Below are 12,500 nucleotides of genomic sequence, written 5' to 3'. Positions count from 1 at the left end.
TTGTTCTTTTCACACCGCAGAGATTTCCAGGAACACTCACCCACAATTCAGTGAACACTAGGTCCCAAAGCCACACCGCCCCTCTGGGAATCTGGGCTGCACCAGGCCAGCCTGCACGCAACAACACATGTCAGCAGAATCCCCCTCTGGAGAGCCTTATTGATGGAAGAACTTATTCTACACGTCAACTGCTAATTGTGATTAATACATTAATAAAGATTGATACATTTGAAAGTTATATCACACAACCTTTCCTCCACATAACACTCAAGGAAGTGTTTAATTTTCCTTGTAACCACAAACCAACCAACAAAACAGTCCCGGGCCGTGATGGGCGTTTTTTAACTAACCGGAGGCGTTCAATTTCTGGTTATCATATAAGGGAAGAAGAAATAAGTAAGAAATGGATGGTTGTGCGATACTGAAAAGTAAAGAAGAGGATTACGGCCATATCAAAGTGGCCCTATTCATTCACTCTTATGCTGAAAAGCATAAATCACAAACGTCTTATGCTGAAAAGAAAGGCGCTCTGAAGCAGGCCTTACATTTTCTGCAGGAATCAAACATGTTGTCACCGTATTCCCTTCTGCGTGTCAAACGAACACCCGGGGAAGGCCGCGCGTCGCAATGGGCCTAGTGCACCGTGCACTGCTGCCGCTGTGGCGCCTCCGTGTGGCTCAAACCAGAACTGAATCAATACAGGCACGCAACAGGCAGCGTTTCCATTCTCTTCACATACCAAGATCTATTAGCAGATTGGCAAGAACCACTGGAATTAGGCAAGGGCCAAGGCTCTGGCCCTCTTCCTCGTAGTGTTAGAGTAAGAAGCCTACCCTAAGAAAATGTAATTGATATTGGATTTCTTAATAACATAATTGTGTGATGTGCAATGGGGTTTAACTAAATGTATATACTTCTATGAAAAATCGGTTGAATCGTTTCTTCAGGAAAGAAACATCTGCTGAATGGAGCCGATGCCCGCATCTCTGCTGGGAAACACTGAACAACAGAATATCAGTTCACCTGTCTCCTGTTACGATGACGAGAGAGGGCGAGGATGGTAGTGGTTTGGTGTGTGTGTGTGTGTGTGTGTGTGTGTGTGTGTGTGTGTGTGTGTGTGTGTGTGTGTGTGTGTGTGTGTGTGTGTGTGTGTGTGTGTGTGTGTGTGTGTGTGTGTGTGTGTGTGTGTGTGTGTGTGTGTGTGTGTGTGTGAGTGAGTGAGTGAGTGAGTGAGAGAGAATTCGATTTATTTAAAGAGAGCGCAGAACTTTCACCTCCAATCAGCAATGTTTTTACTTCGTGACCTGCACCCATTTCTTACTTAATTCTTCTTCGCTCTAATTACTTTCTGCAAGTCATGATGATGAACGAAGCTGAAATGTTTCCTGCTTGAGCTCTATCAATGAAAGCGAGCTCGCGCACAATAGCGTGGAATGACAACCGCAGCAACAATGTCCCTCTGCTCGAGCGACACGCCTCGTGTTTCCCATCACGCACACACACACACACTCACACGCACGCACACACACACACGCACACAGCAGCACTAAAACAATGTTTGATTTGCGGCTGCCCGAAGGAGATTACAAAAGGGTGTTCCCGTCAGGCGGTGTTGGTTTGGAACGCAGCCATCGCGCTATTAACAACCACACAAAGAACTCTATAATTAACTCGTAGACGTGTGTAAGGTGCTTCTACTGTTCAACTGAAATAATTTATTATAAATAGATTAAAAGTATTCGATAGTATTCAATAATTTGTTTTGCTGAAATGTGAAAAACGCCTTAATAAATACTGTGGCGAGCAGTGCGGGAAGGACGAGACGGGAGCCCAGGTTAAGCGATGACGCAACTCTCGTGCCCCATACACTGCACGACTACGAGAGCTGCCTTTATTTAACACGACACACAACACACAGCGCACCGCACACCCAAACAACAGACATGCAACTCTCGGTAACGGTTGCCGGCAACACTACACACAACAAGTAAACACTCAACAACACACAACTACACTCTACCGACCACACACCCCAAACCCGTTAACCCCAATACAAAAAGACAATAAAACCCCTTTTCCCCAACCGGCATCTCGGATCCCCAGAATCCCCGGCGCGACCCCCGTAGGAGTCGCCACAATACTATTGCTTGGTGGATATTTGCTTGCATTACATTTTCCCTGTTAGCACTTGTCCTTGTTTTGCTAATGGCATGTTCTGAATAAAGAATAGGTTATATTTCTACACATTTACAGCATTTAGCAGACGCTTTTATCCAAAGCGACTTTCATCAGTTAATACACACATTGACACACCGACGGCAGAGTCAACCATGCAAGGCGAGAGCCAGCTCGTCGGGAGCAGTTAGGGGAAAGTGTCTTGCTCAGGGACACAACAACACTCTAGCTAGGAGGAGCTGGGGATCGAACTACTGCTCTACCGCCTGAGCTAAGCCGACCCCTACACGTCATTTATTGACTTCCTCCACTGTGCTTCGGAATCCCTCTACCGCCACAACGTTCTATAAGCTATGACCAGCTCACCTGTTGTCCAGACAGATGGACTTCAATCTGGGCCACTGCCCTGGGCCCCTAATTTGGGGGCCCTACTATGGGCTCTGGGCCCCTGCTCTGGGTTTTTGGCCCCTACTCTGGGCCCCCGCTTTGGGCCCCTGCCAGGGCCCTTCTCGTAAGTCCCCGCAGCTCGTTCCGGTCCACTGATGTCCTTTGTTGGTTTTGAGCTCTGCTATCAGATCCCCAGGTTTGAACTGGAACGAAGCAAAGTCCCCTGATTTGAACTGGAACGCGGCCCAGTCCCCTGATTTGAACTGGAACGCGGCCCAGTCCCCTGGTTTCAACTGGAACGCGGCCCAGTCCCCTGGTTTCAACTGGAACGCGGCCAGGTCCCCTGGTTTGAACTGGAACGCGGTCTCGTCCTCGTGCAGTACAGTATGCCGCGAGTGATGCGACGCGCCCGCTGGCCGCGTTCCTCCCCCCGGTGTCTGAGCTGGGACACCTCCCCTCCCCGACACCCTTCCCCCCTCCCACATGTGTTTGTGATCTTTTTAATATGTTGCTTATGTCCTGAGGTGTTTTTTTCCTAATCCCTACACTGTGCCCCCCTTAGAGGAGCCTATTGGGAATTACCTTTTTTCCCTCTTGTTTTCCCTTTTATATCTAATAATGAGGGGGCTTATGTGCCCCGACAGTCTCCGTCCTGTCTCCCAACACTGTCCTTTTATGTTTCTTGGACGGGATGTAACTGGTCATTTCGTTTGTCTGTACTTGTGACATGTGCAATGACAATAAAGTCTCTGATCTATCTATCACGCTCCGAGACCCGCTGGTCATCACCCTGATGGGGTCCTTTGAAGCCTACGCATGGCTGAGAGGTGTTTTAATTCCCTTTCCTCCAGAAATGACAAATGTTTTTTAATAATAATAATGTATCTAATAATATCATTTTGTGATCTTAGCGTCGCCAGCTCAAAGCGAGAAAGGTGTTTGATGTGCGTGACTGTGTGCGCGTGTGTTGTTGCGTGTGCTGTGTTGTAGGTGCGTGTGCATGTGTTGTTGCGTGTGCGTGTGTGGTTGCGTGTGCGTGTGTTGTTGCATGTGCGTGTGTGGATGCGGGTGTGTGTGTTGTTGCGTGTGCGTGTCTTGTTGCCTGTGTTGTTGTGTGTGCATGTGTTGTGCGACTACGAGTGTTCGCCCCACTGTTTAAAGGTCACGATATGTGCGTTCGTGCAGAACATCGGATATGCATGGACTCCGCCTCCATGTCGCTTTGCTGTGGAATACGGTAAACACACATCACAAACGACAGCGATGGGGAAATACATCTGTTATTGATCTGTTTTCCAGGCATTATTTCACATGATACGCACATTTACTTGCATTTCTACTTCAGGCCAAATGTCAGTTGTGAAATTCATCCTCTGAAAGCAGGACTCGGGGAAACATACACTGTCAGAGAACAGATAGCTATTCATAACACACCAAGGTCCATTGTGAGACACAGCCTGCTTTACCGCCGTCCTACAGCGTGACTGGAAACGCCTTTGTAAGAGAACAGGGTGACAGTTGAACAACAAGGAAGTCCAGGTATAATTAATGCATTGGCCGTTTTCTAAATCACATCAAATTACGGTTACCGGTGACATCATCCGGCCGTCACAGAAGGAAGTGAGCGGTGAGACCTGGGACACAGCCCCCTCTGCTGGGGCGATATGATATAATGCTTAAATGACATACACTTTCTTCGTAATATTGATTTCAACCGAGAATGAATGTTTGTTCAACGGACGTTCACAAGTACACACTACACCTTTGTCTTTTATTTGAGCTTTATTACATGGCAATGATAGAACCCTCAAATCAAACACTGATAAAAATGATAGAGGAAATAAAGTCACTCTACTACCGACTATTACACGTATCAAAAAAAATGAAGAAAAAGGGTTTTCGACGAATACCCACTATACATTTAAGTATATACACTTCTGATAAATAAAGCCGTACTATCTATATTTACGATTGTTTTGCGGGTAGTCTCGTATCGGTGGGATCAGTGCGCAGGAAAGACCGGGAGAGAACAGGACTAGTTACTAGTTAGTGGGGGACACAGCATGACTAGCTATAGGCTAGTCTAGAACCAGAGACCATGGCCTGACGCTCTAAACACTCTCCTCCACCCTCACAGAGGCCGAGGATGAAGGCAGAGGTCTCTCCTTACACTGAGGAGGGGGTTCTGCCCATCGTTCGCATGAGGGCCCCTGTGTGTTTATCCTAAGACGGGGCCTCTCGGCGAAGGGACGATCGTGATTGCCCTCTCGGAGTATTTTGCAGTATTTTAATTGGTTCCCGTTTTTGGCCGCAGCGGTGGATAAGCTGAACTACATAATGTGGGCCATAAACTTTGCACCGAAACGTAATTGTTTGCGACGGTCTCTCGCGTGGCGGAGACACCGAGGTACGAAGAAGACGACCGGGGGATGAATATTACGACGGGAGAGATCCGTTTCACTCTGCGCTTCGGCTCCCCAGCGAGACACATGGACCGTCTCAGGTTGAAGAGGCTCCTCTCTAGCGGCGCCGTCGAGCGGGCGTCGGTAGGGCTGCAGAGGAGGCCCAGACGGACGGACGCCGAGTCAACGCTACGAACCGGCGGCTCCTTACCCCGCTGCTCACGAGCCGAGCGGCCCAAAGGTCAGAGAGAGAAGGAGCACGATGGACGCATCGGCAGAAACCAAAAGACGTTTTGAACATGACGATGGAACAAGACACAAGCTCAAATTCTGAACAATCTCCTGGCGATGAGCCTTGGTGAGGCCCCTCCTCAAGGCTCCTGAAGACTCAGGCCTCACAGGTCCAGAGATATCTCTGTGGCCGGCGGACAGGGTTGCCAGATTTGGCGGGAAATCTGGCCCAAATCTGGCAACCCTGGCGGTGGAAGAGTCCTGTGATCATCCCGTGTTCCCACGCAGAACCTCACGCCTGTGTGTTCTGGAGTCCAAGGAGGTTCAGACTCCAGACCTGGTTAGTCGAGCATAGAGCTGGTCAGAATGATCCTGGAATCCGGAAACAATCTCCTGAGGAACAAACCTTGGTTCGAACAGAAAGACGTAGAGGAACGTTAAAAAAGCGTATAAAACGACACACACTCCACTCCCGCCTCCAGACAGTAACACAACGGAAGAACCGGAGGAACACAACGGAAGAACACAACGGAAAAACTGGAAGAACGAGAGCGAGAGCGAGAGCGAGAGAGAGAGTCCTGCGTTAGAAGCTGAGGAAACAGAACGCCGACGTCCCTTAAAGCATAACGGGAACTAAATGAAATGTGAAGTTTGGCTTTCCATTCCGGGACCGGTTTGGGTCGGGGAGCGACTCGTCAGACCCGCTGAGGAGCTCGAAGCGCGAGGCGTACATGTGTTCCCCATTAAGGGGTCCACACACACACTAGGAGGGGGGGGGTGTCTTTGATGTCCGCTCAGTAGGCGGGCAGGGGGGGGGGGGAAGTTAAAGCAAACATTCTAAGACTTATATACACATCGGGAACGCCGGGAAAGCCACAAGAGGGCTTTCCCAGAAATCATCGAAAAAATAAACCTTCCCAGCATGCTCTCTGTTTTACTTTTGGTAGCAAGCGGAGACCTGAAGCGACAGCCGCGGGATCCCGTCTGGGGCCCCTGAGAGGCCCCCCGAGACTCTTATTATTATTACGTCCACGGGGGGGGGGGGGGGGGGGGGGGTCGTCCCCATGAGGAGTGCGGGGCCCGCTGCCTCCCCCTCCCAGGGGCCCCTATAGTCTGTGAAGGGCCCTCCAGGGGCCCCGGAGAGCCGCCTGCCCTAGTGCCTCTTCATGGAGGAGACCTTCTTCTTCCGGGCGGCCAGCATCTCGTAGAAGGGGTCCCTGCTGATGGCCGCTCTGTAGGGGGGGGGTGGGGGGGGTGGGGAAAGGGGGTGGTAAGTGGACTGCATGTTCCAACCAGCGGCCACTCACAGCGCTTCACGATACTGCCCGACATTCACACCCCGGCGGCGGAGTCGGCCACGCAGGGCGACAGCCAGCTCGTCAGGGTGGGGGATCTCGCTCAGGGACACCTCCACACTCGACACTACGAGGAGCCGGGGATCAAACTAGTGACCTTCTGGTTACAAGTCAACCTTCTCTATCTCCTGAGCTAAGGCCTAATGTTGATTCCCTCGATTCAGTGAACTGAAACTTCAATTAAAAAAAAATTGTTAATTCTTTTTAGTGCGTTTTTGTTTTTTTGCGTTTAGTTTAGTTTATAGTTTCGTGGACAGTCCCCTTTGATTAACTGTAGAGTAAGAGGAGCAGCTTGAGCCTATTTGGCTGCTTTCCATCTGTAGTCCCCCGGCCAGTTGTAAATAGGCAGCCTCAAATACACACAAATACGCTGCGTGTTTGTGTGAGGTTTGTGTTTTCCGTGAGGTTTGTGTTTGCGCGAGGCTTGTGTTTGCGTTGCGTTTTTGTCTGCGCGAGTTGTGTGTTTGCGTCGTGTGTGCGTGTGCGTTGTGTTTTGTGTGTGCGTTGTGTGCGTGTGCGTGACTCACTTGATGCTGTTCATCCACACGTCCATCTCCTCTGAGGTGGGGGCCGAGATGCGGTAGAAGGTGTGGTTGCCCTCGACGACGCGGCCGTCAGCCTCCGTCTTGCAGGCCTTGATCACCTGGTCCTTGTTGTCGGGGATGTAGAGCTCAAAGCAGTTCTGGAGGCCACACGGGAGGGGGGCGGGGGGTGGGGGACGACAGGTCAGAGGATGATTGACGGGTCGGAGGGTGAGTGAGAGGTCGGAGGATGAGTGACAGGTCGGAGGGTGAGTGACAGCTCCGCTACTTCGACCATTCCTTGCACCACTATCGGGCTAGGGACATCACGTTTGTTTTCTACGTCAATTTGAGCCAATCATATTCGTTATGTGGAGCGTTGGAAGGAATATCTTTGTGTCCCTAAACACTGAATGTTTGTTGACTATTTTAGCCAGCTAGCTTATGATAGCATTAGGCTGTGTGTGTGTGTGTGTGTGTGTGTGTGTGTGTGTGTGTGTGTGTGTGTGTGTGTGTGTGTGTGTGTGTGTGTGTGCGATGCCACTAGGGGGCGCTGTACTCACAGAGCCAGAGCTACGCAAGCGCTATGCTGTGTGTGTGTTACTGGAGCCACCAGAGGGCGCTGTGCTTACAGAGGCAGAGCTATAGGAACATTATGCTGAGAGAGAGAGAGAGAGAGAGAGAGAGAGAGAGAGAGAGAGAGAGAGAGAGAGAGAGAGAGAGAGAGAGAGAGAGAGAGAGAGAGAGAGAGAGAGAGAGAGAGAGAGAGAGAGAGAGAGAGAGAGAGAGAGAGAGAGAGAGAGAGAGAGAGAGAGAGAGAGAGAGAGAGAGAGAGAGAGAGAGAGAGAGAGAGAGAGAGAGAGAGAGAGAGAGAGACTGTGTGTGCGCGCTTACAGGCTTCTTGTCCTCCACCTCCCTGATGCTCAGGTTCTCCAGCGGTATGATGCCCCGGGGCTCCTTGTCCTGCACAGAGGGGGGGGGGGGGGGGGACTCAGTCAACAGGGTGTGTCTATCAAACTGGTCTGCTGGTGAACTAAAAGTTATTTAAACAACAAAATATAGATAATAGAAAGAAAGGACAACGATAAAAGATAACTAGAAGAAGCATAACAAGACGCCCACTGCTATGTGGGGGGGGGGGGGGGGTTGGGGGGAGACTCACCGTAGTGTACTCAAAGTAGTACAGACAGTTGTCGGTGAGGATGAACCACCTCCTCTTCCAGGTCTTTACACGACCCCCTGTGGATCAGAGATACAGTCAGCACAGAGCCACGAGAGAGAGAGAGAGAGAGAGAGAGAGAGAGAGAGAGAGAGAGAGAGAGAGAGAGAGAGAGAGAGAGAGAGAGAGAGAGAGAGAGAGAGAGAGAGAGAGAGAGAGAGAGAGAGGTGTGGGCACCAATCAGCAGAGGGCAGAGTAGCAGACAGGCAGACGGATGTCGGGACAGACAGACAGATGACAGCTCCAGAAGACCCGCCCCCAGACAGCCAGCAGCGTTCTGCACCAATCCAACGCAGGATGAAATCACCACCACCACCACCTGACACCTCCACCACCTGTCCCCCCTGTGGAGCCGGCTGTACCCCCCCCCCCCTCCTCCACCGAGAACCCCGCATGTTCACTGGAACACCGTAAATGAGGATAGTCAACCGTATGCATTGTTTCTCCCATGCCATAGGGGGCGCTCTACGGCTCTCCTGGCGCTGGTCAATCAGAGTTAAAGAGGATATCAACGTCTAGACCACCAAGGCGTTCTTGTGCCACTCCATTGCTAACAAGTAATCCTCACATTATATAAAGAACATGATAGTCGACTATATAGCCTCACTGCTGCCGACACGCGTGTCTGTGCTCACACACCCACACACAGCAACACACAAAATAACACAAACAAAGTCAAAGTAAATGAAGAGGTGTTTTGTATCCCCCCCGAGGGATTCCTCTAGTTAAGTCATGGTGGTTGATCTGCCTGTGACACTTGATCCCCACCCCCCCCCCCCCCCCATGTGAGCAGATGGCAGGCGGCCGTGCTGGGAGGTGGAGCAGCCTGGAGCCAGGAGCTACGCTAGGCTAGGCTACTCTAGACTATGCAACGCTACACTAGGCTATGCTACGCCAGGTTATGGGACGCAAGGCTAGGCTACGTTAGGCTATGTTATGCTACGCTAGGCTAGGCTACGCCAGGTTATGGGACGCAAGGCTAGGCTACGTTAGGCTATGTTATGCTACGCTAGGCTAGGCTAGGCTATGCTACGCTACCCTGCAGACCAGAGGGGCTCTAAACAACTAGCGCCGCGAGACCCGGTTCAGTCACCGTGTGTGAGTAAAACTGGTCTGCTGGTGAACCATCCGACAGAATATAGATAACGAAAGAAAGGACCACGATTACGATAATTACAATAAGAAGAAGCATAAGAACAAACACAATGACATGGACGACAACCACCATCAAAACACCAGCACCCGTGTTAGTAACAGTACACGTCTATGTTGGGAGCCGCTCTACGTCAGCTCGACTAGGAGACACAGAACCCAAACACACGTCGTCATATGGCGGCGAGGGCCGCATATGACCGCCCAGCGTCTGAAGGACCAGACCGGGCCGAGAGCTCCGACTACGAGGACTATCTACCGGCGCAGTATTCAAACCCACTCAAGAGAGGACGGATCGACCCAGGTGGGGGGCCCCCGAGCAGGGGGGCCCCCCAGCGTCTACGACACACAGCGGACACAGTAGACAGCACACAGGACGGCGGCGTCACAGCTGATGACGGTTCTGATCGGGGCGGTGTTTAGGATGAGGTCCAGGGCCGGCTTTAAGATCGGGAACACCGAGAACGGACGGCCTCTCTGGGGCCCCCCCCCTGCAGACATGCCCCGGCAGGACGGGAGCTGGGGTCCCGGGGGGATCTCTGTAAGGGGGGGTGGTGCTAGGCTGTGGCGGAGCTGGGCCGGGGGGGCACGGAGGAGAGGGGCTGTGTTTTGAATCAGAAAGCTAACCCTGTTGAGATGATGTTCTTTAAGGTGCTTCCACGAGAGTCTAGTATTAGAAAGGGGGTACCCTCTGCCCATTCAAATCACTGAAGGGTGGTTTGGTTTTCATTAAAGGTTCGCTCCATAGTAAAGAGCTTTGAATGTGCGTTCAACACACGCCCTTAATGACCGGCGTCACTCCCTGACGGTTTGTTAACACAGCCCCTGTCCTCCTTGTAGCCCAGCAGAGGCCCAGATCGGCCTCTCAGACCCGCTCACCACACACCCAGGAGGGGGGAGCCTCCGGGGGTGGGGGTAGGTGCAATGCCCCCCCCGTTCCATCCACCCAGAGAGCAAAATCTCCTCACGGCCAATTAAGTCAATTAATCAATTAAGGAGTCAGCCAATTAAGCCAGGTTTTCCCTCGGTTTGTGGGGGAGGGGGGTGGTGTGGAAATCGGGGCGCACTGCAGCTAAATCAGAGGGACGGACCAACCGAGAACACCCGGGCAGAGTTCAGGGGGTCCCCGCTACTGCCGACGGAGGAGGTGGTCGTCACGGTAACGGGGACCAGTGTTGCCAGGGGGGTGGGGGGGGGGGCGTAGCCACCGCCCCGGCAACGCACCCGTGGAGAACCAGAGAGAGCGAGCAGCACATGGAAACACAACGCGGGCCCCCCACCGCGGAGAGGCCCTTGGCCGATGAAACGAGGGACGGTGGATCGATGGGGGTCAGAACATGGAGGGGGGGGGGGGGAAGCGCCACGTCACCAGAAGCACCAGAGCAGGGGGGTCGGGGGGGGGGGGGGGGGGGGTCGGGGAGCAGGTGTACATACCTCCTGAGGAAAGAACAGCCAAAATCATGGGAACACACAGACAGACGGGGAGGGAGAGAAAACAAATTCAAAACGGGTTCAAATCAAACGGGAAGGAAAAATCTAATCCTCTGGAGACTCGGGATGTGTTGTTCCACATCGTCGCCACACAGAACAGGCGTGTGCACATTGGGTTCATAAACACATTGTTTCCGGAAGATCTCTGCAGCTCTGTGGCGGGTCCCGTGTGCCGCCACCAGGGGGAGCTGTGGACGGTCTATTGCCGTCTTCTGTACGGCGTTAGAGAGACACCTCTCCCCTTAAGGTCTCGGGGTACGGTGTGTCTCCTCTCACCCTGGTGGGGGGGGGGGGGTTAATGTGTGGCCCCCTGTGTGGCAGGGCGTGGTTGTAGAGATTCACAGTGATTGGTCAACTCGTCTCCGTGGTGACCGGGTTTGGATTAGTCCCGAGGTCAGTCTGAATCTGGACAGACAGAGGAACCTAAGGGGGGTGGGGGGTTAGCGGGGTGAGGGGGTTGAGGGGGTTGAGGGGGTTAGGGTAGTTAGGGTAGTTAGGGTGGTTGGGCTGTTCTTCTGAGACTGGCTGGCTGGTCATCAGACCTCTAATCAAACCACAATGATCCAGGACTCCTTCAGGTCTTGGAGTTTGTACTGTGTGTGTGTGTGTGTGTGTGTGTGTGTGTGTGTGTGTGTGTGTGTGTGTGTGTGTGTGTGTGTGTGTGTGTGTGTGTGTGTGTGTGTGTGTGTGTGTGTGTGTGTGTGTGTGTGTGTGTGTGTCGCAGACTGAAACTCATCTTTTCACTCTGACTCCTTCCTGGCCCGTGAAGGAACCGATCCATAACCTTTATTCAGCTCCGGTCTGTACGACGACGCACCTGAAGCAGCTTGCTTCATGATGAACTGTACTAACCCGCAGAACTCTCTGCCTCATGTCTCCATGGCTGAAAGCACTTAAAGTGCGTGGCGGTGAACCGAGGCGTCAGCTGGATACAGGTAGTGTGATGATGTGTGTGCGAGTGCGTGATTGAAGTGGACCCAGGCAGCTTACGCCCGGGGTTGAAGCGGGGCTAACCGGAGACCCTCTGACGGCTGAAGTCCAGGGAGGTCTCCCCTTTAGACTCTCACTCACACACACACACACACACACACACACACACACACACACACACACACACACGCCGGAACGCACACTAACACAGACCACGCATGCATGAACGTTCACAGGCACGCACACACAGATACACACACACACTCACACACACTCACAGACACACGCTCACTTACAAATGCAGTCACACAGGCAGACACACACAGACCCGCACACACACAGACACAGGAACACAGATAAACACACAGAGACACACACACACACACCGACACACACATAATAACTCTCTAGTGTCGGGGAGTCCCTGGTGGGTGTGTGGGTTGTGTGTGTACGCAGTTTGTGTGTGTGGGTGTGTTGCTGCAGTGTGTGTATGTGTGCTGCAGTGTGTTTGTGTGTGTTCCTGCAGTGTGTGTATGTGTGCTGCAGTGTGTTTGTGTGTGTTCCTGCAGTGTGTGCGTCCCAGCAGCTCACCCAGTTTCAGCAGCCAGCCCTCGCGGTCGGGGTTGAAGAAGGTGTG

At 52.4% G+C, this 12,500-nt stretch overlaps 1 protein-coding gene across 3 annotated transcripts in view; it reads right to left on the bottom strand.

Annotated features, from left to right (window-relative positions):
* Nucleotides 1–3,065: 3,065 nt before the first annotated feature.
* cyth1a (cytohesin 1a) overlaps nucleotides 3,066–12,500 on the bottom strand; it is a 35,690-nt gene continuing 26,255 nt past the window's right edge. For 2 of the 3 annotated variants that reach the window (XM_056610487.1, XM_056610496.1), the window contains exons 9-13: nucleotides 12,454–12,500; nucleotides 8,234–8,312; nucleotides 7,966–8,034; nucleotides 7,078–7,232; nucleotides 3,066–6,427 (exon numbers count right to left, since the gene is read on the bottom strand). The exon at nucleotides 12,454–12,500 is cut by the window's right edge and continues 66 nt beyond it. In XM_056610487.1, coding sequence (XP_056466462.1) covers nucleotides 6,349–6,427; nucleotides 7,078–7,232; nucleotides 7,966–8,034; nucleotides 8,234–8,312; nucleotides 12,454–12,500 — 429 coding nt within the window. In that variant the 3' untranslated portion in view covers nucleotides 3,066–6,348. The remainder of the gene's footprint in view (nucleotides 6,428–7,077; nucleotides 7,233–7,965; nucleotides 8,035–8,233; nucleotides 8,313–12,453) is intronic. The other variant, XM_056610479.1, reaches the window with a different exon arrangement.

This window comes from Gadus chalcogrammus, chromosome 2, assembly GCF_026213295.1.
Source record: "Gadus chalcogrammus isolate NIFS_2021 chromosome 2, NIFS_Gcha_1.0, whole genome shotgun sequence".
Taxonomy (NCBI): Eukaryota; Metazoa; Chordata; class Actinopteri; order Gadiformes; family Gadidae; genus Gadus; species Gadus chalcogrammus.
The sequence above is the reverse complement of the archived record's forward strand: the minus strand, read 5'-3'. Positions and strand labels throughout refer to the sequence as shown.